This window comes from Taurulus bubalis, assembly GCF_910589615.1.
Source record: "Taurulus bubalis genome assembly, chromosome: 1".
Taxonomy (NCBI): Eukaryota; Metazoa; Chordata; class Actinopteri; order Perciformes; family Cottidae; genus Taurulus; species Taurulus bubalis.
Window position 1 is genome coordinate 40,659,358 of NC_136589.1, and position 25,099 is coordinate 40,684,456.

Below are 25,099 nucleotides of genomic sequence, written 5' to 3' on the forward strand. Positions count from 1 at the left end.
AACACATCGTGTTTGACCTTGAGGTTTAACACGCTTGTTGAATGCTTGTTAAACCTTGAATGAGAGTATTTTAAGATCCAGTATTGTTTTAATTCAATGTTTTTTTGCGCATTGCAGCATGTACATTATTGTAAATATATCAAGGTGGTCATAGTGGGACATGAGGTCGCTTATGTGTGTTTTAATAGTGTTTTAGGGTGGACGACTCCTTTTTTAATAGCCAACTTAACCGGTGGAGTAAATCCTCATCTGACATTATGAAATGTGAGCAAACTGGATCTTACAGCAGTGCTTTGCTTGTCAGTCTTGCACGCTAGTTTCTCAACCTGAAGCCCATGCAGTCGTTTCTTTAAAAGGAGGAGTCGTGACACGCTGCAGGCAGGAGGAAGGATCATCCTTAGCCCAGGGGGCTCTGTCTTCCTGCCTCTGTCTTCCTCATACCTGCCCTTTCTACCCTCCTCCTACTCCTCCATAAAAGAGGTGCGCTGCCGAGGCAAGCGGCTGTTAGGAAGCTGGTACACGTGGCCTCTTCTCTGGAGCTGGAGGAGGTGAAAAGTATTCCATTACATTTATTTTCTCTCTCCCTCCCTCTTCACCACATTCTTTAAGGTGTGCGGAGACGAGTCGATACACGATTCCCAGGTGAACGAAAAGAGCTGTGAGAGATTTCAAGGAAAAGATGCACAAAAAAAGGAAGAAAAGTGAACGATGGGGCACAACATTTAAATATAAATGCATCAGATTCCTTTGTTGCACCTTCACACTGATTATCTGTCGGCGTGTGTTATTACTCACTGCCAATTACTTTGCACCGTTGTCGACATTGTGTTGAGACTGTAGTGGGAATATTTGGGCACATTGTCAAGCTTAATTACACTCTGAGCTTTTTGTAATTGCTCTGTCATTTTGTCGTCTCATGCCGCTGCTCAACTTTCCTTGCATCGCAGTTATTGGCCTCTTCGCTCGCCGTGTAACAGTTTTTTTTTTAAGCTGTTGTTTTTTTAGCTGTCTTTGGACCGGAAAGGATCGTCGTCTTCTCCGGCTATTTAAAAAAAAAAAATCTGTTGAATGGGTAAAAGATTACTGTGACCTCACAAAACATGTTTTTTTTGTTGTTGTTGGCCGTAACAACAAATCAAAAAGAAGCTATTTAAGACAATTTACACAAATATCTGCCAAATATAAGTGATGACATTTCAGAAAGACGTGGATGTGAACTGCTACTTGACTAGGAATCTAGTTTTAATGGACATTTGTGCTGTGAAAGCACATTTCTGATTCAATACCAAGTCTGTGAGGCAGATGGAAGACATGTTAAACCCAGAATGCCGTCATGGTTTCTGCTCTTTCTTAAGTCACATACTCCCCTCACTCGCAGTCAACCCTTCATTATTTTTTTGGGGGGGGTTCTGCTATGTTTCGTTCTGCCAGTAAAAAAAAAAAAAAGGCCTCCTGGTGTCATTTCTCAAGCGTGACTCACTCTTTTCCAGCGCCCACTCGTGTGCGACGTCCACTGCGTGACGTTTACTTTCCATTGTTTGTGCCACCGTGTAAAGCTTTAGTCGGTCCGATCTTGTTTCACGGCGTCTATCACATCTTCATTTCTAATAACAGAATAATATTCTTTACCTTTGTGTGCGGTTCATCTCTTTTAAACTTCCTGTTTGCACTTGTTTGAGATTATTGTCGAGGTTCTGTGGACCTCCAGGAGTCCTTGACTTTGTTGTTGAGTGTGGTGAATTGCTGTTTTTCATCTTTCTCGGCGAGAAAAAATGACTTTTTTGATTATAGCTCGACATTCATATCTGTAATCTCTAGTATTGAAGTAATTTCAATAATTCATGAATTGTTTTGTCTGTAAAACGTCTGAAAAGATCAATTCATGGTCATGCGAGACAAATGAAAGCACCAAATGACAATAAAAACGCGTTAACATTCATAATTTTTTAATTGTCTCATTTCTTTCAGCTTTGCAAGGTTCACTTAAACATCTTGACGAATGAGACTGTTATCTGATTAGATGTTCTTTACATGGAAAACTACCATATTTATACGTCTCATTTTCTTTTGCAACGTCATGCCCATGTTAACATGCCTCTGCTCCTCTAAGGATGTTATGTAAAAGTCTGAAAGGCACGAGGAGCTCAGGAAGATGCTGCGGCTTCAGCAACAAATTTAGGAAACAATCCGGTCATTGTGGTACTTTGCAGTGTATATTATTGCATAATAGCCCAGCATTTGAATATCTTTTATAACCCATAGTTTTTGTGAATAATGGGGTCGACTCCCAGAAACAACGTTCAAAATTTTTCTTTCTCGACTCGAGGCAAAGTGTATATAAAAGCCTTGGTCAGATTCCCTGTTCTGAGCCCAGTGCACCATGGGTGTGTTGCGTCATTGTCTGCTGGGTTAATGGCCACGTAGCCTCATTCATGGCCATGAATGGATGCCCGATGGCCTTAAAGGACCCGTGTCTTGTGTTTTGAAGGAATAATACCCCGTTGTGTTTTTGGTCTTAACCCATTCAGTGTTGTCCAGCTGGGTCCGGCTGCTCGACACTGGAGCTGTGTGCCTGGAAATGAGATCCGACCCCATGAGAAGGCTGATGGTTCAGCTCAATACTCAATACAGTGTTCGGTGGTTTCTCAGATTCAGTACTCCGTTGTTTAAATCTTCTCTCAGTTGCCTGTTTAAGAAAAGTTAAAGGAAAGGACGGCTTCTTTTTGTTATGGACATTAATCTGATTGATTCGTTTCAGCTGGTTGAAGCATTGTTTTTGACAAGGATGTCATTGACTGTGAAGCTGTAAAGTGACAAACAGTTTTGAGTGGATTGAGTCGGTTGAACCAACGAGGCCGAGGAGGATGGAGATAACGGGCGTCAGGATGTGAACCTCCCATCAGCATATATATATATATATATATATATATATATATATATATATATATATATATATATATATATATATATATATATATATATATATAAATCCATGTATTTATATAATATAAAAAATATATATTTATATTATATATAAAACATATATAATAAAATATGTGTATATATACAATTATATTTATATATACATTTATCTATATTATATACAAATATATTTATATTTATGTATATACAATTATATGTATGTATATATTTATAAATACATTCATATTTATGTATATATTTATATATACATTTATTTATATCAATTTGATCTCTGATGAAATTGTATTTTTTTAATCTTGTATCAGTTTGAAGGAAGGTTACAGTCTCCTCTTCGCAGCACACAGATCTGATGTTTTCATGTCGTTATCTGTAAGTAATTAGCATTCTACACATTTTACTGCACTTAGTTTTGATCAATAATACACACATGTTTTCAGCTAAGCCGAACACACAAAACATTTTTTATTTTGCAAAATTCCTTTGTAGGAACAGTATAATTAGTATAAATACAGTATAAATAGTATCCGGCTGCAGGAGCTTGAGATCCTCAGAGTGTGGAGATGAAATGTTACGCGTCTGATTGGAAAAATAAAACAAGGCCAGTCGACTCCGGGCTGTTTGTTCCGGCTCCCCAACATGGTGCAGGATGGGAAGTGAGAGTGTGTGTGCCCTGTCTGCCACAGAGGGATTACGACACACTCACACACTCACACACACACATGCACACACACACATATGCATGCACACGCTCACATATGCAGCCATCTGCCTCACCACTTTCAAATCAAGTCCGAGGGCTGGTTGATCAGATGAGGGTCAAAGGTCGTCTGACAGGGAGCTAAATCAGGCTGAAGATCTCTGAGCTTCAGAGTCCAGTTTGTTCTGGAGATGAACTGGGATCCAGAAGAGTGTGAGGCTGAGGGAGAGGAGGGTCTCTTTCTCTCTCTTTCTCTCTCTTTCTCTCTCTCATTCTGTTATTGTCTCTCACTCTCATTCTATTTCTCTCTGATTCTCTCGCTCTCTCTCGCTCTCTCTCTCTCTCTCGCTCTCTCTCTCTCTATATATATATATATATATATATATATATATATATATATATATATATATATATATATTTTTTTTTTTTTTTTCTTTTTCGCTCGCTCCCTCCATTTTATAAAGAACTTCACTGCTAAATAATAAACATTGTGACTAGAAATTTGAGTTTGTATGTGCTTGTCATCAATTTAGGACATACTTGTGTATCAGGATATCTCGATGTGATTTAATCACAATGTTTCCATTGAAAGACAATAAATGATCATATTGAATTATTTGATGAGGTAAATATGCATGTAGTTCACTGAAAGTAAAGTAAGGAAATCATAAATGTGTTCTGCAGAACTACTTTGTTCCTTCTTTCCTATCTTGATAAGGATCTGACAACCCCTCAGATTGGTCACATGACTCTTTTTGAGGCGGCGTTCAAACCCCAGAACTTCCATCATTGCTTCTTATTGCGTCAACGATTCATTCGTCTCGCTGACTCCAACTCAAGACACCGGAGAGCAGCTGTACTGTACATTAGTGGGGCTTGTGACCACCGGTTCAAATCCCCGAACCAGCTGGGCGAAAAACTGGGTGGAAAGTAGAGAACAACTATTTATCCTGCAGCAAGGCGCCGAACACCCAGCAGAAGTTTCTCTGCAGCAAAACTGTTGTCGTGCTGAGCCGCACCATCCCAAGATAAATAGATGATTTAAATAATGCCACAGGACTTTCATGGAACACTATCTTAGATGGATATACGTATGTGTGGTGTTGCACAGGAAGAGCAGACTCAGATAACAGCAGGTCTTGATGCGGCGTTAAAGGCATTAACCGAGTAGCGGGAGTTCATATCTTCCTTGCTCCTCGGCTCGGTTGAACCAACGGGGCCGAGGAGGATGGAGATAACGGGCGTCAGGATGTGAACCTCCCATCAGCAGGGATTTAGATGCTGTCTGAAAGCCTGTTGTGATGTCGCCCCCCTTTTTTATTCCTAAAAGATATAACCAAAACGGCAGCAGATAAACTAATCTCAGCTCTCGGCTTCACTGTTGTGAGAGAATAAAAAACGTATCTTTCTAATTTGGATGATTCTGTTGTTTTAACTTCATCCCTCTCATTTTAGGCCTTTGGGAACTTTTTCATTCATCGATTTAATTTTTTTTTTAAGATGCACGCTCTACCTAGCAGCAGAGCTCAATGATAGATGAGGGCCTCTTTCTAAGTCACATCCATTGCATTATGTGTCCTGAGCAGTGACCGCACCTGTCCCATTACATAAACACGCACGCCAGCTGTCCTCAGTGGACCCCCTCCTCGACTGCAGCCAACCCGCACAAGAATTAGCGTCATTAGCCACGACCAGTCAGGTAGCTGCAGAGGATTATCACTCTGTGGTCCTCCTAAAGCCGGTTCTGCCGTGTGGCCTCGGGGAAAAAACACACACACATCTGATCGTAAATTCAAGACCGAGTCAACTCTGAGAATGTTGCACAGCCAATTCTTCGCCTCGTGTGTGTGTGTGTGTGTCTGTGTATCGCGATGGAAAAAGCCTCGGGGAAATATGTCAGCGAGCAACACTGAACCCACTTCCCACTCGCTCGTTTTTTAAATCTCTGTGGTTTAAAAATGTCCTTTTTTTTCGTAAAATTTGATTCTGTCTCAAACGAAACAAAAACAAACGGTGAATGTGGGTTCAAGCGTCGTGTCTCGGCCTGCGGGGAAAACTTTGGTGTCCCCTGTGGAGAGGGCCGAGCGGCATCCAGACAGCTGCGTACACACACACACACACACACACACACACACTATTGAAAAAAGGAACACATGCGCACATCTGGAAAACGTTCATTTCCTCCTGCATTTGGGCAGTGCCAACGCTAATCACTTTTCAACCAATGTGTCACTTTTACTGACGCACGTTTTGTACATGTAGTCATGTGATCCAGTCAACTGTAGAAGGTGTGACGTGTTGCTTTGAAATCAAGAAGATGGAAAAGACATTTTGTTTTATTTTTGGGTGTTTTTATGTTCCATCATAAAGTGGCCTCAGACCTCATTCATTTGAGTAGATTCCAACTATAGACTGTAGATAAGTGGAAAGGAAGTGACCATATTTGGACTGCGGAGGAGTGACGCCGCGGTAGAGACGCCGTATATACGATGTGGTAGAGACCTGTCAATCACATTGTAGCCCCGCCCCTGAAGCATCCCCTGCTTTATGGTCTGTTTGTCTCTAAACGACCATAATTTACTAAATGAACATCATGCTGTATTGAAGAAGACTTGAAACTAGAGATTGAGACATAAACTCATGTTTACAATGTTTACTGAGGGAATACATCTAGAGAGAAGTAGAGTCACTTGTATATACTTCTATACAACCAGAGGAGTCGCCCCCTGGTGGTCAGGAGAGAGAATGCAGGTTTTAGGACACTTCCGCATTGGCTTCATTTTTCAGAACTGGAGGCCCCCAAACGCAGAGGGCCCCGACAACAAAAACGGTTGAATTCTTGTCAAAGTGCAACGCAACATCACCTGGCAACGCGCTACGTTGGCCAACGCCCATAGATTAAAGTACATTACTAACACATTTTACCTCCCTGTTGCAATGAAACCTTTCAGATCAGTGAGAAACCTTCCACATAATACTCATAATATAAAAGGCCAAAACACAACGGTTTAAAACTTCAAACTGTATTATTCCAACTGGACTTCCTGGATTGTTCTCAATTGTCTCACTGGCACCTGAAACAACATGCACCCTCTGCTAAAACACACAGAGCTCAGTGACATTTTAAATGTGCTTATCTTTCTTGTTGCACGTCTATAATCCGGACATCTCATGGACGCTTTAAACACAATCAGCTGCATCACAAAGCACTCTATGTGTCAATGACCCATAAGAAAATCCTTAATTGTATTTACCCTAACATAATGAACTCTATTCATGTACTAAACTTAACCCAGAACCCAATATTTTCCATTAGAGGTTGTTTCGACAGGATGTTAAAATTATGGTAACATCTCAACGCCGCGTAGCATAGACGGCCTCGTCCTCTTCGAGCGGCGTTCTCGCTTTACCGCATCACTTTCTGAGTTTCTCTCTCTCCCTCCTGCTGTCTCTTGCGTTTGACCCATTTGCAAACCGTGTACAGACACGAGCAGATCAGAGATAGACTCGGAACAAGACCAGCATTCCTCTGCGGACCCACTCCGTCTCCGGCAGACTTCACTACAGTCAGGCGGGATTCTGTAAAAGAGGCCACCGCACATCCGCTTCTCTTATCTGTAGCTGTGTAAGACCCTCAAAGAACAACTAAACCGTTTCCTTTTCCCTAAGATATTCTCCAAATAGATCTTTGTGATATTTCGTGAAATATGCAATGAGGCAAAAGCTGTACCAAACACCCAGTCTGGTGCACAAACCGGTTATTATTATTATTTAAGGAGTATTGAACATCATAGCTGCTTACTTGTTAAATAAAAGCACATTTTAGTTCCCAGGATAAATTCTGGAAAAGCTATTTTTTTTCATATCTTCGCAGTTTAGGTCGGTCTATAACTAAATGGAATTTAGTTTTCTAAATAAAAATGGAATTGAATGTGGAGATCAGTGTTAATATTCCCAATTATTAAGAAAAAATAAGTTTTGCATGTTCTCAGTGTTTCTCCCTCTTCCTCCCATAGTCTAAAGATACGTAAACTATTGACTCTAATTTTGTATTTGTTCAATGTAAAATGTGTCTAATTGGATCATCTGACCTTCGTCTCTTTTGCCGTTCCCTTTGTGCATTTTAATTGACTCCTTCCTTGCGTCTCGCATCAGAAGGAATGTGTGTAAAGGAATGGATGCCGTCCCTGAACAGACACACGGACGTGTGCTGCATCTTAGTCAGTGTCTTTTATTTCGGCCTAAATATGGACGCAGCTGCCGGCCAAGTGTCCCTACTCGTTCCTCCCGTTGAATGTAATTGCTCTGAGGTTGCGTAATTGCTTTGGGTGGCGCCCTTGTGTCGTCTTGCTGTGTTTGTCTGCGGTTTTTAGCTTTTTATGCCCTATTGTTCATTTCAGTCAGATTTCGTGAGATCACCTCAGACAGCAGTGTGACCTGAAAATAGAAGATACATTTCTAGAAACTTCACAGATGGCATTCAAACAGCTGAAAAGCCATGGAGGCCTTTTTTTTATATTTCATCCTTCTTTAAATAATTGTATCTTAAGTTTATATAAGTTACTCATTAGCTCAAACTAGACAACAACAAATAATACATAACAGCATAACAACCATCTATACGAACAATCAGACAAGGTCAGAAAAACACAGACATAAATCAAACATAAATCATCATCCTCCATATTGAACCTACTATATAACAATTTTATTTATCTCATTCTTACCACTATTATTATTATTGTTATTATAATATTTTATCTGTGAATAAAGTATCTGTGATGCATTTTTGTCCGGATAAACCGGCTGCCAGTTCTCCTTACACACACAACTCCTCCCTCATAAAACTCCTTTCTTCCCATGTCATTCTCCCAACTAGTTTCTCTGGTTGTTTGTCTCACATTAAGCCATTAAGTCTAGCACCCAGCTCTATAATACCAGTGACTATGTCCATGCGGCCTGGAAGGAAACTACAGTGATTCACACACAACATGACCTCATCCCCGGACTTTTAATCCGCTCGGATCGAAGCTTCTTGACTTTGAATGCATATTTGTTATCGCATGAGTCTCAAACGTTGGACTACATTAATAAACCTTTTTGCCAAATATGAATTAAGTTATCTTTTTGGCTTTTGTGCTGTGGTAATTGTTGGTGTTTGTTTCTTTTTCTTTTTTTTCTCCGTGCTAAAAGCAGCTCTGCAAAGCTGGCAGAATCATAAACGCTTTTCCTTGGCAGGAACATGCAGGTGTATGAATCGAGTTTAGTATCTTCTGGGAATGTGGTCCAGATCCTAAATTAATCTAAAAGAGGACTTTGAAGATGTCCCACATGTGGGGGAAATATTAGGAGACAGTTTTCTGCAGAGGTTATGGAAATGTATGCCGAACGTGTTAAAGCGCCGCAGAGGCACTTTGCACCTGTGACACTTTAAACTAAGCAGAGGAGGAAGTAGAAAAGTAGTAGGCGTTCTCTTTGTTTTGTTTTTGTGGAAACGTTCGTGCATGTGCAAACTAGCGTACACACACACGCACACGCACGTGTGTGTGAGTATATATTGCTCTAACCCCCGCACAGGTTGCCATCAAAGTGTTTCGAGGCCCAGCTCCCTGCAGGTATGCAGCCGAGCAGGTTCGCCTGTGTCAAACGGTAAAGGGGAGGAGAGAGGAGGTGAAGATGTGGAGCCCAACCTCTTCCTCCTCCTCACCCTCCTCCTTAGTCACTGGCCAATCCCTTTTTTCAGATTTCACAAACTCCGTTGTCAGCCTGCCACCTAAAGGACATGCCTACACTTCTGCCTGTGGAATAAATACACAACTTTGTTTTTTTTAATGTTTTCACATTTTATTAGTCGTAAACCTGGTGATACTAAAAGATGTATTTACTCTTTCCAGGGTTATTAAATACTACAAAACGTAGCTGTTTTGCAGCTTTCCTCTGTCTCTAATCATTGCAATTTGAGTATCTTTTTACTAAAGCTTGGCAAGGCATGGGGCAAAAATGTAGTATATTTATATTTAATACATTTTAATGATGAACTTCTGCTTCAATGTCGGTAAATCCTGCAGAAGGAGTTGTTAATTCAGTATTGGCAATAACTGCCTACATTACAAAGTAACCCCCAAAAACCCCCTCAAAAGAAGTCTGACAATAAACGCAATAGCCCAAGCTACGACTACGACGAAGAGAGCCGCCAGCTGTCTACCCGAGCTTTAATGAACTAGCCGTCAGACTAATAAGCAATCTGAAAATGACCAAACGCCACAAACAAAACCACAACCGCAACGCGGTTTCGCTTGTGGTTTCAGTCACAACAGCCTTTGCTCTGCTATCAAAAATGCAACCCAGCTGTTGTTTTATTTTACTCCAACTCTGTGAATCGGGACAACAGCTTTGCATGACATGAACACAGTGTTATGAACCTCACGCCAGACTCGTCTAAATATACACCATGTGATGCCAAAGCATCTGCAGCCATTTGCATCTAATATTAGCCGTGATGCCTTCAGTGCCCCGAAGCCGCAGTCTCCTCCCGTCTCCTCTTCTCTCCGTCTCTGATGTGGTTTCTTATCTCCGGCTGGAGAACACTGGACCAGTTGATTATTATTCCCCTGCAGAGCCGCGGGCGGCACAGATAAGACCATGCGGGTCCATCTATCTGGAGCTGGCAGCTTCCCTCTCCATTCCTTTCGTGTGCTCTACTCATTAACTGCTGCTGTGGCCTGAAATGGGACATTAGGGGGTGTGCTGAGCTGCAATCAGAAATGTTGATTTGCTGCAGGTGTCGTGGTTGCAGTTGACTTCCGTTGAGGGATCGAGGCTGACTGGTCAGTTCAGTTCGAGTTCAACAACTTAATCAAATCGTCTGCTCTCGGAAAAGGCCGGAAACCGTGAGAGATGCCTCCCACAATTCCCCAAATGGACTCCAAAACCCAAAGATATTTAAAACATAAAAGCAGCAAAATCCTCACATTTGAAGAGCTGCAACCAGAGGATGTCTAACCTCTTCGCTTGATAGATGACTTGACCAATAAAGTTAAATAAAAAAACTGATTGTCAATTCAGAAACACCAGAAAACTTAACAATACTATAGGTTTATAATTACTTTTAATCATTTCCACTTTGTTTTTTACTGGTGAATGGAGCAATATAGCAAATTCAAAATGCTTTGTCTTTGGATGCGAAGAGTAATCTTAAGCTTTATCACTTTAAACATTATATAAGTCCACGCAACATCATTGGAAGCACAGTGATTGGATGTTTTTTATTAACCAAAATGCTTTTTGAAAGTTGTAGTTAGTAGTTGTAGTTGTAGTTGTACTCGCTTCTTTACATTTCAGTAACCCGTATTTTTCACTTCAGTTGCTCGTCATTTTTAAAATGCTGTTTCTCGTATATTCATCTCACCCAACGCAGAAAGAGGCTTTTACTTCGAAACCCCCGATGATATTCCGAGTGTCTCCCGGCTCTTCTCGACTCTTTAGACGGCGCGACACCTTTTGCGCGGCTCGATTAAAGCGCCGAGTGTTTCAAAGAGAGCCGCACCCCTTGATGTTAGAGGTCAACCTCTTCATGTCCCACCGCGGCTCAGTATTGATTAGCTCGTCGACCAGGTTCTCACCAGATGTCCAGCACCAGCTGCTCGGGAGTCCACCGCTGCTGTAACGGAGTCGAGGAGACACCCGCTGCATTTTTAATGCGTTCGGTTACATAATAAGTGCTGTTGTTCGCCGTGGCCCGCGTTGATGCTGTCAATGGAAGACCGAGCTGCTCTGAGAGGGTTTGACAACCCTCTGGCCAGTAAAACCAGTTCAAAACCAAAAACTTTACAGTCGGACATTACGGCTCCCTCTTGATATTGCTGTTAAGTTGCCTTTCGAAGGTAATAGACATTCGTTTGACTGCATAAAGAACACATTATTCTCCGTGTATTGAGTTGCACTTTGCTGTATCTATACTTTACACCTTCTCTTTGTGTCAGCCATCTTCATCTTCTCCTCCCCTCAAGGATAATTATTTATCAGGCGACAGAGAGCAGATTGCCTAATTTTACTTCACGTCTGAGCAGCCGACTAAATACTGATAACAGGTCAGGGACTGGAAAGTTGGGCACCTATTCCATCGGCTGTTTAATAATCTATAACGTTTTAACTATATGTGTGGCACTCTGGGATTCTTTGAAGGAAGAGTGCGATAAAAATGAAATTAATTATTATTTTTATTATTATAAATACATCCCTGCGTATAGCTTCACACTACACAACTGAAGAAAAAAAACTCTTCCTAAAGTTTATTGAGCTTCCGACTACTGAAGTGAAGTTTAATTTCAGAACAGCTTTGGCAGGAGAATGTGCTTTTGTGGGACGCTACATAACTGGCTTTTTTCGTTCTTTTTCTCACGGTCCGTTGACCACCAGGACTTTTTTCCCTTTGACGGATCCATGCACTTAATCACGTGTTCGCTCAGGATTATACAGGAAGACACAGCAGTGTCACCAGAACGCTGCACGCTACGAGTACAAATATTCATCTGGGACGATGGCAGCGATCCGTTTGAGGAGAAACTATATTCGAGCAATCTCAATGCACGAAGAGGGTGATGTGTTTACTAGTTGCTCGCTGTCATATCCATCATCATAGCTCTACTTTTTGTTCAATCTGAGCCACCGCCTGCCAAGAATCTTTGGCACGCAGCAGGGAATCCAAAAATAAGTCTGATTGCATAGAAGTCTATGAGAGTGACTATTCTTCTCTCTATGGTCTCAATCTCCGGGTTCCAATGTTCTTCAATACAGGATGATGTTCATTTCATGTATTATGGTCCATTTAGAGTCAAATAGGCCATAAAGCAGAGTATTCTTTAGGTCGGGACTACTTTGATTGACAGGCTGCTGCTGCTACTATACGTCAGTCCTCCGCATTCACTTCCATTTATTGGTTGCAAAAAAACAACATGGCGACGGTTTAATCGACGAACTCAAGGCTTAAAAACGTTAGTCCACAAGCTAACTGGCGTCTTATGATATTTGCATGGAAACTATAAATAAGTAATCTGTTATATATTCTTACACCCCCTGAAAAAGCAGTTTTTATTTTTGGGAGCCAAGTGCTTTGCTTTAATGGCTCAACAGTAGAACTTATAAAATGTATAATATATGCACTCTCCACCTTAACTAGTGATGCTGTATTGAACATGAGCGTCTCAGCCTTCATCAAGACCTCGGGTCACTCATCCTCTCTCGTACCTCCAGCTGTTTGCTCGCCTCCTGAATATTTCATCCCTATCGATCCCCGTGCTATAAAAACACGACGGAGCCGGCGTGTGGGAGGCCTCGGGGCCCTCTGCATTATTTATGGCTCTCTGTGCCCCGTTGCGCCGCAGCCGGGCGCCGTCTTTGTAAGGCAGGTGTGAAAGAATCATGACCGGCGGCCTGTTGGAGGGGACCGGTCACGCGTCAGGGTTTTGAAGGAGGACTCACTACACCTTTACACTTTTAAATCTGCACTGTTGTTGTTTAAACCAACGTTCACTGCCTCTCTTTGTGGAGCCACAATATTTACAAAAACAATTGGTCAAAGTCAGTCACAGTTACAGGGAACTCTTCCATCTTACCTTAAAAACATTTTGGTTTGCCAGGTTTATATATATATATAATATTAATTTGTCATTCTATACTGAAGGTATTGACTCAAAAAAGTTATGCTAATAATTACAAATGATATTATCTATTAAAACAACTGTTTTGATAATAACTTAATCACATGATTCTTTTTCAAGCTAAATTACCGAAGCTTGAGATGGTTACTTCCTCTTAAATATGACAATGTGCTGCTTTGTCCCGTCTACTATCAAAGTCAAACTGTATGTCTTTTTCTTTTCGAAGCAAGAAGCAATTTTAAGACGTCCGAAAATTGTGATTAGCTCTTGATTAACGATTAATTGATTAAATTGGAAAGTATTCAGCAAGTCCCGTTCAGGCTGACTGAGGGGACGCTAACGAGAGCGACGTCAGGTAAACATTTTGGCTGCTATAGGTACCGTAGTGTTGCCACTCAGGCTACTGAGACCACGCTAATTCCCACCAGGCTAACTGGTGGGATGCTGCCGAGGTTACGTCGATGACGGTATTGACCGCGTGTACATCAGCATCGTTAAACATCGCCGCTGTTAGTACTGTCCTGTCGCAGAGGGACCGGCCTCCACAGTAGCACAGTGCTCCCGCTGTAGCTGACTGCTAGGACGCCAGGAGCCACACTGACTGTACTGGTGAGGAGGGTGCCCTCGCTCCCTCCCACTAGACAGACTGTGCCTGGCCTGTTGCCACATGACCGGTTCCCCACTAGCTCAGTGCTCTCGCTGAAGCTTACTGATTGAACACCAATAATCACATCTGCTGGACTAGTGAAGCGAGCCATGCTAGTGAAGTGCTCTAGATAGAGATAGAAGCGCTCCCTTCACACTAGACGGACTGTGTCTGACCTGTTTCCACAGGACTTGTTTCCACAGTAGCAGAGTGTTCTCACTTGGCTTACTGCTAGGACATCAGTAATTACGGCAGCAGGGGCTCCATGTCGGCTCCCCAAGAGCCACCAGCGAGGTCATCCAGGATTCATAGAACCGTAGTTACCTTTGTAACTTTAATTTTACTTCCTTATTTCTACTTGACTCTGGTCACTGTTATATAACAACATCACTTCCTTCCTCCGCCTCCTCTTCTTCCTCTTCCTCCTCCTCTTCATTCAATACTCTGCTCCTCTGCGGTCAACACTGGCTCTGTCAGCTATAACCACACATCGTTTAAACATTTCCTTTGCACCGATGCCACTCGGCAAAAAATGTCTGCCTGAAGATGAAGTGATTGACTCAGAGGGAACGTGGCATTAACGGTGCGGCGACGTGATTGACGGCTTTTAAAGTGTTTTAGATTCAATAGTTCGCTTTCCTGTGTTGATTTGCACTCTGAAAGCTGTGAATTTATTACACACACACACAGACGCACACACACACACGCACACTCTGGTGAGGAACGTTTCCCTGACTATGTAACGGACTGAGATGACTCACTTCTCTCGCTCCATTTCTCTTCCCCCGTCAGACGGTGCCGTCGTCGGGTCACGGCCGCGCCGAGTCGCCCGTCTACACCAACCTGCAGGAGCTGAAGATCACCCAGACCCACCCACCCCCGTTCCCCGCCGGCTCCTCCGTCCACGTGACGGGCGACTGGGAGACCTTCACGGACCAGAACGGACGGCACTTCTACTACAACCGGGCCACGCAGGAGAGAACCTGGAAGCCGCCGAGAGCCAGAGACTCCAGCACCGGCAGCTCCAGAGGAGAGAGCCAGAGCGCAGGGGAGAGCTCTGAGGTACACACACACACACACACACACACACACACACACACACACACACACACACACACACACACACACACACACACACACACTCGCCTGCTATACACATTATGTTTCATCTCTCCGTATGAGGAACTTCAGGCGTCGACACAGAGAGTCTGAATTAGCAATTACATCAACTGTGTTTGTGTCTGAGCAGCTCCGACATAGTATACGTTAACTTAATTGACTACAAACTTTACTCTTAATTATCAACTAAAGCGGTGATAGATGACGGTCAAAAGAGGAGATGTTGTCACTCTAAAATCAATCTGGTCCTCACAAGCATAGAATTAAAGTAACCTACACACACACACACACACACACTCAAAGTTAATTATTAAATTGATAACAAATACATCAGGCCAGTTCCTCCTGCCGTATTGTGACTTTCTTGTGATTAACGTACACTGTAAACTTATTCTTTCAGCACTGAAATCTAGTAATCTAGTTTTGATTTTCTCACATGGCTTTTTGCGTGTTGGAACCGACTCCAGTTTTAATTTATTAGATGGAACAGGGACTAATACATTTTGTGATGAACGCGCACAAGTAGATGAATCATTCGTCTCCGCTCCATGACACGGCTGTACCACACCGCCACCTACAGGCAGCACACAGTCACTGTTACTGAATCATCCTGGATACACACACACACACAGAGAAACACACACACACACACTGAATCATCCTACAGCAGCCGGCTCCAGACTTTTCTCCCAAATCAAGCATGGGTGACGGCTCTCCTGCTTCTCTGTTAAAGGTGGTGTTTTGGTGTTTCTCCTCTGAGTCCGTGGTGAAAGCTTCCCTCTCTTCTTCTTTCCTCTCTCCTCTCACTTGACGGTAGACCACTCCTCTCTCGCTCTCGCCGTCTTTCTTCCCCTTCCTCTCGCTCTCCATCGGTCGTCTCCAGCCGCTGTCCTCGTTGGAGGACGCTGGCTTCAGCGCCGGCTCCAGCCAGTCGGACGGCCCGTACTACGGCTGGTCGGAGGAGACGGACGAGCGCGGCCTCACGCTGTACGTCAGCGACCACACCAGCGAGAAGGTACCGGCTTCACGGGGATCTGCTGTCTCTTTACTGTGGTGACGTCTGGGAATGCATGCGGGAGCTCGGCTTTTGGGTTGATTTCACGGTTAAATTTGGCTCAAATGTTTCGGCCATATCAACAAAAAAAATCTAATCCTCACAGAAACATACACAGAAACAAACAAACAAAGAAACACATATACACACGCACAGACACACACACAGAGAAACACACACACATATGGAAATATCAACAAAAAAAATCCTCATTGTCAGGAAATGCTTGTAATCGCTGATGCGGATAAACAACAGTTAGATTCCTGGACTTGCAGTACAGGACTCACCCCAGCGTTATGATCTATTTGCAGAACATGTATAACAGCGTTTTGTCTGCTAGTCAGTAGTTGTGATGTTCTTGCTCACATATTTGGGGGAATGTCAGGACCCCCACTTACGAGCCTTGTCCGTGTGTTCACCTCCAGTGGTTAAAACACGTCGATGAGCAGGGCAGACCGTATTACTACAGTGCAGATGGGTCGCGGTCAGAGTGGGAGCTGCCAAAGGTAAGACTCCGTCCCGCTGAGAAAGGTCATGTGTGATGACGTCATGTGACTAAAACTGAATTTAAGATTGCTCAGTTATCAACCTGGCTGTTTTAATATGGAAGCCTGTTTTCCACCACAAATAAAATTAAAAAAGTCATAATTATGAGAGAATAAAGTCGAAATTATGAGAGGTTTTTTGTGTGTGGCGGAAACGGGCTTCTTTAGTTTTACGAAGGAGATGAGAGAGAAAATCCCCAGTAATTGTTATTTTGTCTTCAAAATACTAGTTACTTTTTCTGTCCCAAAAAAAACAACCGGGAATTTTAAGTGAGTAAAAAGTAAAAAAAATGAGCAGACCCTCCCTGTGATTATTTGGCATTTTGCTTGATACATTATTTTCTATTAGTGTGTTATCAAAGTTGTTGACAGTTATTACCACTTTTCAACACTAAAATCAGCGTTTAAACAGATTCTATTATAAACACATTTCTTGTATTCGAACACATTTAATTAGTGTATGCTTCACAGTCTTCTGGGAAAAGAAAACCAATAGAGGAAATGCGGTTATTAATAGTGAAAATTTATCGATAATGATGGTGAAAGTCACTCATTTTCAAGTTTTCTCACACTTTGTGGCCGTGAGTGAGAATCACGCTATTTAGTTGAAAACCAACATAATTAAGTTTTAATCAATCAACATTTCAGTTTCCACCTCGTTGTAAATGTGCCAGAGTTAGCTAGAGATCAAACAAACTTAGTGGCCTGACATCAATCAATACAATTCAACAGCAAACACGTTGAAATATACATACATTCGCTACAAAGTATGCGGATGAAGAGCTCAGTTGGTGCACTTTTTACTGTCGCGTGATTTGTCACTTCTTGCTTCGAGACGTGTAAATATCTGGCATCATTTCGGTCGATGAGTTACATCCACAGATGCTGCTCCGATGCGTCAGAGGCAGAATCTGCAGTGTCTCCATCCAGAATGACTCCCTGTTTCCTCCCTCCAGTACAACAACTCCCTCCCCCGGCTGCCGGGAGACGCTCTAAAGAGCTACAGTCTGGACAGGAAACATGTCGAGCCCATCGTCCTCACCAAGTGGAGGCACAGCGCCTTCGTCCAGGACGCCAGCGACAAGGTCCGACACGCAAAAGAGCAACTCGAACCTGAAATACCTAAGAGCACATTACAGCATCACCAAAAACAAGTCTTTATGTCTGAAATGTAGGGAATGAGTGTGTTCCAGGTGTGTGTGTGTGTGTGTTGTGTTGAGACTCCAGAGTTTCAGTTGTAGGCTGTTTTTTTTTTTTTTTTTTGCTTCTCAGAGGCTGTTAAAAACCCGGCGTTTCCGCGCAGGCTCGGCCCGCCAACACCCGTACAAACACCAAGTCAGTAGGCCGCCGGCCGGATCGACCAATCGGCGGCTTGCGCCCTCGATCCGAGCAGACCAATCGGCTCGCATGATAACGAGTGATAATCACACGCGCTCTCACCCCCGTCTTCTTGATTCCCTCCCGAGTTAATCGAGTTCAATCATTCAATCACAAACTTGATAATCAAGGTTTACGATGATGCATAAATGATTTGCCTTCAAAAAAAGAGATGAAGTAGTTTGTAGTCTGATAAAATACCCGCCTTCTCGTCTAATTAAAAACCCATCCGTGCCTCGTGGACATCACACAGGTGCTCGACACACTTTGCCCGCTTGTAATCGCACCGCTAATTGCCGTCGCACTCCTTGAACTGTCTGTGTGTTCTTAACCTCTCATCGTCTTCTCATTAACCTTCTGCCGTTAGTGACAGTGTGTGTGTTTTCTTCCCTCATCCCTCCTCTCTCCATGCCTGTCTCCTCACTAGGACACTCCTCTGAGCCCAAAGCCCTCGACCCCCGACTCCGACTCCTGCCCTTCGTCTCCCAAGCCCCCCGCCTCTGTCAGTACCCGCCCACCCGGCTCCGGCCTGCAGGGGTTTAACTTGGTGCCTGGTTGTAGGAAGTGCTTATTGCAGGGTTTCTACACAGGCATAGAATATCTGGAAACACATTTTTGTCCTAGTTTTCTATTACCTTTGTCATCTCTGATAGTCTGTGTTGACATAAAAGACGTTTATCTTTTCACAGCAGAAAATAACAGTCACAGTAAGATAATACATTCTAACTTGAGCCTGTGTGGAACCCATGCTAATAAGCAGAACCGATGGGCAACGTTGCCCGAGGAGTTGCTTGTATGGTAAATTTGCTCCTGGGTGCGTTGATCCCCAAAGATTGATCCGAAAACAAAAAGATCTGCTCGAGGCTTATCTTTTTCTAAATTTGATTTAATCGGACGTCTCTCTGCACGTTCTAGTGTTCGGTCGCTTGTCTTTCTCCGGTGGAAATAATGGTTTTCCTTCAAGCTGAAGGCTGCGATTGTTTTCCGGTGGCGGTGGGTGTTTGTTTTGTGTGGTGGTGGCGTTTCCACGATGGAGTGACACACTCCTATTGTTTACCGCTGTTTACTTTTGACAGCACTTTCTCTCTCCTGTCACACTGCTGTGCTTGTGAATCGGTGATTGATGTGTATGTTACGCTTTTCCTTCAGAGCGCGTGCTAATGTTTTTGTTTTCCCCTCCAGCCGTCTGAAAAGTGCGGCGTTCTGAATGTGACAAAGATCACCGAGCACGGCAAGAAAGTACGGTGAGTAGCGCCGACTTGAGCTCGACCAACGCTGCAGTATGCAGAGTTAGATGTTGACCTATAGTAACCCCACGGAGCAGATGGATAGTTGGATTCCTGTCTTTTGTGTCGCATTCACAGTGTTTGTGAACCATCTGTTGCAGGAAGAACTGGACGTCTTCCTGGACCGTGCTGCAAGGATCCATGCTGCTATTTGCCAAAGGCCAAGGAGGCGGGACCAGCTGGGTGAGTGACAGAAAGCTTCCTAGACACTAGTCACTCGATGATATGTACAGTGGTGTCTTTTGATTTGATGGTAAAGAGCCTAAACATGCATTTAAAGGTTTGTCAGGTCACTAGATGGGTGTTGGGGTTGAATTAAATCTCCTAGATGTTTCCTCTTCCTTCTCTATCCTTCTTCCTTGTCTTCATCCTCCATCATTCCTTCCATGCAGCCATTCTACCTCAGTGAGTCCTTCCATGAATTTCTCCTCACTGTTGAGTAACTGGAGGCCGTCTGCTAAGAAACGCCCCGCCGTCTCCTATGGTGGCTCCGGGCTCCACAGAGCCTCCTCTGTACGTGCTTCCTCTTTCCTACTGTGTCCTTCTCCCTCGCTTTCTCTCCCTCCTCTTCCTCCTCTGCATGTCTGTCATGACCCCAACCCCTCCCTCTGTGTTAGTCACTGGCATGGGGAAAAGATTAGAGACAATAATACCGCGTCATTAATTATTTTATCTGTGGTTTGACTTAAAATAGACGTATTTATTTCACATTATAGGCTATTAGGCAGGATGAAGTCCATGAACCGCTCGGTCTAATCAGAGAGTTGTTTTCTTGGAGAAGTTGTCGAGTTCATGGAGGTTTTGCTCTCTGGTTACATGGGAAGGATTATTTTGTAGGTTGATACTCAGCGGACTAACGTTTCTGCAAAGTTTTCCCCTTTCATGGAAAACCTGGAAAAGTCATGGAATTTTAAAATGGTTATTTCCAGGCCTGGAAAAGTCCTTGAAAGAAATAAAATCCCCAAAAGTTTTGTAAGTCATGGAAATGTGTTATATTCATGTGTTCATGTCGTTCATTTACACTGAGTTTGAAATAATGAATATGCTTTTAAAAGAAAGACGCTCAAAATATAAGCAGGCATACATACAGGCATCTATATAAATGTTTATTCTTTTAATCAAACTATTGTCTCATTCATTTGTGTCATGTAAGGTTTACTGTATGCTTTGTATTCTCATTGTTAGTTTAAATACTACATGTTCTCACTTTTTCATGTTTACACCAAGATTTCACAAAATGTTTGGTCATGGAAATTTGGTTTAAATGTGTATGAACGCTGCCTGCAGTTGATGAGCTATGTAGATAAAGAACTGCTGATAATTTGTCTCAATCTTGAGAATTTAAAGTCGGCATGTAAACCTTATCAAATGACTCCTTTTGTGTCTGTGGTAACGAAAAAAACGGCAATGAAAGACATGAAAGTACCGTAAACTTTAAATCTTAATCTCTACGCGTTCTTCATTATCAAAGTATCACATTTTCTCTCATCTGCATAATTTTGCTGTGTGGCTGAACTCTCTGTCTCTCTGTCTCTCTCTGTGCATCCAGTTTGGAGGCGGTCAGTCCAAGCCGGAGTTCACTGTGGATCTGAGGGGCGGCTCTGTGGAATGGGCTTCCAAGGACAAATCCAGCAAGAAGCATGTTATAGAGGTAGGAGGAGAGGAGAGGTTTTGTATCATTAAAGAAATGATTACTGAAACACTAAATATAAAGGACGCTTCTTCTAAAAATGAAAACAAACGATTCAAAATACACAAAATCAGGGCATAGCTGATGATTGGATTCATTTATTGGTCTCCCTCTCCCTCCCGCCCTCTCTCTCCCCCTCTCCCTCTCTCTCTCCCTCCCTCCCGGCTGCAGGTGAAGACTCGACAGGGCACGGAGCTGCTGATCCAGTCGGAGAACGACGGCTTGATCAACGACTGGTACCGGACGCTGCTGGACACCATCAGCACCCATGTGAGGACCCACCGCCTTCACCCAGTCCCAAAACATCTGTATATATACACACAGTATTTAGTTGTATACTGTACATATTTATATACGTATACAGGAGTTATTACACAATAACAATTGTGATTACACTACTACTATTACACTACTACTGCGTTGTAATGAACCGAAATGACGTTTGTCATCAGTCACGTCGAGCTACTGAACTCTAGATCCCACTGTAGATGAGGAGGGACAGAGTTATTTGAATTTAGCCTAAATTATTATCAAAGGGAGCTGCCTAAGCACTGCAAAGGTTGTTTGGTTGTTCAGAGGAGAAACAGAGTGGACTTTGACACTTTGTAATAACTTCTGCACTTCCAACTGAACACCAGCTGCTCATTTTGACCGATGTGTGATTAATACTGTGCAGATATTTGCTGTTTGCAGGGTAATGAAGCAATCGTATATTTTGCTGCTTTCCTGGTTGTTGTTATTAAAACACTTTGTGGAAGGCCTCTTAACTGACTATGTGAATTTGAACAGAAATACAATTAGAAAATAGTAAAATAACGTAAGTTAGTCATTTGTTTTTAGGTCAACTCACTCGTCAACAGATTGGGTTTGTAGTTTTACTGTCCTGAGAGTCTAAAGGTGCAGCAGTAAGAGGTTTTTGCAACCTGTATCTTATCGTGTCTGTGTGTGTGTGTGTGTGTGTGTGTGTGTGTGTTAGGCCTGGGAGTCAGATGAGGCCATTGAGGAGGACATGCCGGAGTCGCCAGGTGCGGAGAAAAATGACAAGGAGAAAGAACACAGAGACTCAAAGAAAAGTCGAGGTCTGTGTCTGATATATAAACACGTTTTCTGTATTTTACCCGCAAAGTACTACGTAAAAATGTTTAGTAAAACTGATAATACATCATCAAGAGTGAATGAACACTGAAAATGAAAGCGTAGACTGCACCCACGTGTCACGTGACCCGCGTGCTCTTTAAAACGACGGCCTATCGGTTTCCTTCCCGTCAAAACGTTGAATGGCGATCAGCGCGTTGAGACGAGTCGTGGACATCACCGTCCTGTCCCATCTGTCCTCTGCAGCCATGAAGACCTCCACCAGCATGGATGCCTCCGACAACAAGAAGACCAGACACAAGTTGAAGAAGTTCCTGACCCGCCGGCCGACCCTGCAGTCCGTCCGGGACAAGGGATACATCAAAGGTACCGAGGGTTCCCCGCAGAACCGCTAACGTTTACTCAAAGTTTCGCTCTTTTTGTTCCCAGGATTATCTGGAATTCAGAAAGGGACGACAGGCAGCAAAGAGTTTGATTTATTCTTTGGGGAAGTCAATGAATGTCAAGTTCATTTTTATTAAAAATAAATAAGTAGAAAGCAGTATTTTAGGTCGATTTTAGGTTTGCTGCTCGCTTTTAACCCCGAAAGCTTGACTGCCTCCCGTTGTTTTATTCCTTTGCAAAATGTTATATTTGCACATTTTCTGTCGTCTGTGCTTTGGATTTATTAATAGTGTCTTGACTTTTATCATTCACTCAAAAATACCAAATCAATATTAGTAAAGTGGATCAAGAGTTTTTTTGTTTTTTTTAAACATAAATGTTCACCTTAATTATGTCCTATTTTGATTTAATTCATGTTTCAACAAGCCGGTTTGCTCACAGGAATCATAAAAAGTTGATGTTTTCATAGTTGTATAATAATTAACCCGTAGTTTATGATGTCTTTTCGCCCACAGAAATAAAACGTATCTTTCTTTTTATCTCTCATAGCAAGTATCGCGGTCATTAAAGCACAAACAAACACTTCATTGGACTGTTTTCTGTGTTTCTGTCTCCAGACCAGGTGTTCGGCTGCAGTCTGTCCAGTTTGTGCCACAGGGAGAGCGACACGGTGCCGATCTTCGTCAAGATGTGCATCGACCACGTGGAGAACAACGGTGGGTGTCCCGTTAGGAGGAAGTGATTCTGGGCCGTTGTGATGTAACCTGCAGTAAAAGAAGGGCGGGGTTTAACTGCCTCAGCTTGTCACATAGACTGTGGGCACTTCTTCTCTTTCTGGTGCTCAAAGCAAATGAAAAACAAGCAGGAATAATCAACAGATACTGAACTGATGGACGTTTTCCTCCCATGATGCCTTGCAGGTCTGTGTGTCGACGGGCTGTACAGAGTTAGCGGGAACCTAGCGATCATACAAAAACTACGCTTTGTTGTCAACCACGGTAAGTTACTCAACATGTATGAAAGGTTTTATTTAGATTAACTATTTTCTCATCCGTACCTTCATATATAGACGGAAACAAACACACGAGAGCCTCGTCCGCCCGAACACACACAAATCATAAATAGCATCTTCTCAGACATAGAGCCATATTCTGCACAGACACACTCGTACATCCTAAAAATGATTATTTATTTATTTTGTATTTACTTTGTTCCTCATCTGATAAATCCTCACAATTCACAGCAGTAAATGGTCACCAAACCTCTTCTAACGTTTCCGGTTTCCCTTTTCATGTGAAGGTCACTCTTTCTCAAGGAGACGTTACTACTTGTTTTATTCGGCTTTTTACAAAACACTGCGATGGATCTTTTGGCATGCAGGAGACTGATTTCAATCCTTATCCGGTCACTTTTGGCACATAAATAAAATAAAATAGTTCTATTGTTCTTTAAACCTGTTTGCGGGCAGCACTGTGAGCGAAGGGTTTATGTGTGTGTGTGTGTGTGTGTGTGTGTGTGTGTGTGGCCAGATGAGACGGTGAACCTGACGGACGAGAAGTGGGAGGACATCCACGTGACCACTGGAGCTTTAAAGATGTACTTCAGAGAGCTGCCGGAGCCGCTCTTCACCTACAGCCTCTTCCATGACTTTGTCAACGCCATCAGTACGTGTCACGTGCAGCTGTAGCACACGCACACAGAAACACACGCACACAGAAACACACAGAAACGCACACACACAGAAACACACAGAAACGCACACAAACACACCCTAAAGACACCAAACCCCACTTCCTGAGTGATTTAGTCGCGTTTGCGTAGCCATAAACCACGAGCATCCTAAATACGTTCTCCAACATTGCATCAGTGAAACAATAGAAGAACGCTTTGGTGAATCCATCAGACTTTGATAAATGTTTTTGGTTCTGCAGAGATTTCAGACTACAAACAGCGAGTTCAGTCCATCAAGGATCTGGTCCGACAGCTGCCCAAACCCAACCACGACACCATGCAGACGCTCTTCAAACACCTCAGGAGGTAAGAAACACTCTGGTTTTTATTTATTTTATTCCTCTTTCCCCTCAGAACAGAACATTGTATTACTAAAATAACAATAAATAGGCTATATTCTCAAAACAAGGTTTAGGGCTGACACAAGATTATTTCAATTGTTCATTAATCTGTTATTTTGTGTTGTTTTGTTTTAATTCAATTCACAAACATCTGAATGGAGAAAAGCCTCAAGGTATCACATCTAAAGCAGAAACAAGAGGATGTTTGTTACTTTTGACTCCTTTATTATTATTATTATTATTATTATTAACTCCAGCACATGAATCTAAGATGCATCCACTGTACCAGCAAGCAGTGGTGGAAAGTACCAACGTACATTTACTAGTACTGTATTTAGATTGTACTATTCTGAGGTACTTTAGTATTTCTGCTACTTTTACTCCACTGCAGTTCAGAGAGAAACATTTAGTTAATTTGTATATTCTGACCATTACAAAATATAAAACAAATAGATTATGATGTATACAATGAAACTGTACTGATTCAAATTAGCTCCAACTTGAACAGCTGTAGCATTTAAGTGATGAAAAC

The 25,099-nt window shown here is 42.7% G+C and overlaps 1 protein-coding gene across 2 annotated transcripts in view; it reads left to right on the forward strand.

Annotated features, from left to right (window-relative positions):
• LOC306741591 (rho GTPase-activating protein 12-like) overlaps positions 1-25,099 on the forward strand; it is a 48,623-nt gene that overhangs the window by 21,827 nt on the left and 1,697 nt on the right. The window contains exons 3-18 of one of the 2 annotated variants that reach the window (XM_079223897.1): positions 14,738-15,007; positions 15,882-16,079; positions 16,544-16,624; positions 17,620-17,748; positions 17,936-17,998; positions 18,468-18,542; positions 19,223-19,284; positions 19,428-19,509; positions 20,876-20,977; positions 21,188-21,286; positions 21,993-22,095; positions 22,358-22,477; positions 23,113-23,211; positions 23,416-23,493; positions 24,025-24,159; positions 24,427-24,532. In XM_079223897.1, coding sequence (XP_079080023.1) covers positions 14,738-15,007; positions 15,882-16,079; positions 16,544-16,624; positions 17,620-17,748; positions 17,936-17,998; positions 18,468-18,542; positions 19,223-19,284; positions 19,428-19,509; positions 20,876-20,977; positions 21,188-21,286; positions 21,993-22,095; positions 22,358-22,477; positions 23,113-23,211; positions 23,416-23,493; positions 24,025-24,159; positions 24,427-24,532 — 1,802 coding nt within the window. The remainder of the gene's footprint in view (positions 1-14,737; positions 15,008-15,881; positions 16,080-16,543; positions 16,625-17,619; positions 17,749-17,935; positions 17,999-18,467; positions 18,543-19,222; positions 19,285-19,427; positions 19,510-20,875; positions 20,978-21,187; positions 21,287-21,992; positions 22,096-22,357; positions 22,478-23,112; positions 23,212-23,415; positions 23,494-24,024; positions 24,160-24,426; positions 24,533-25,099) is intronic. The other variant, XM_079223898.1, reaches the window with a different exon arrangement.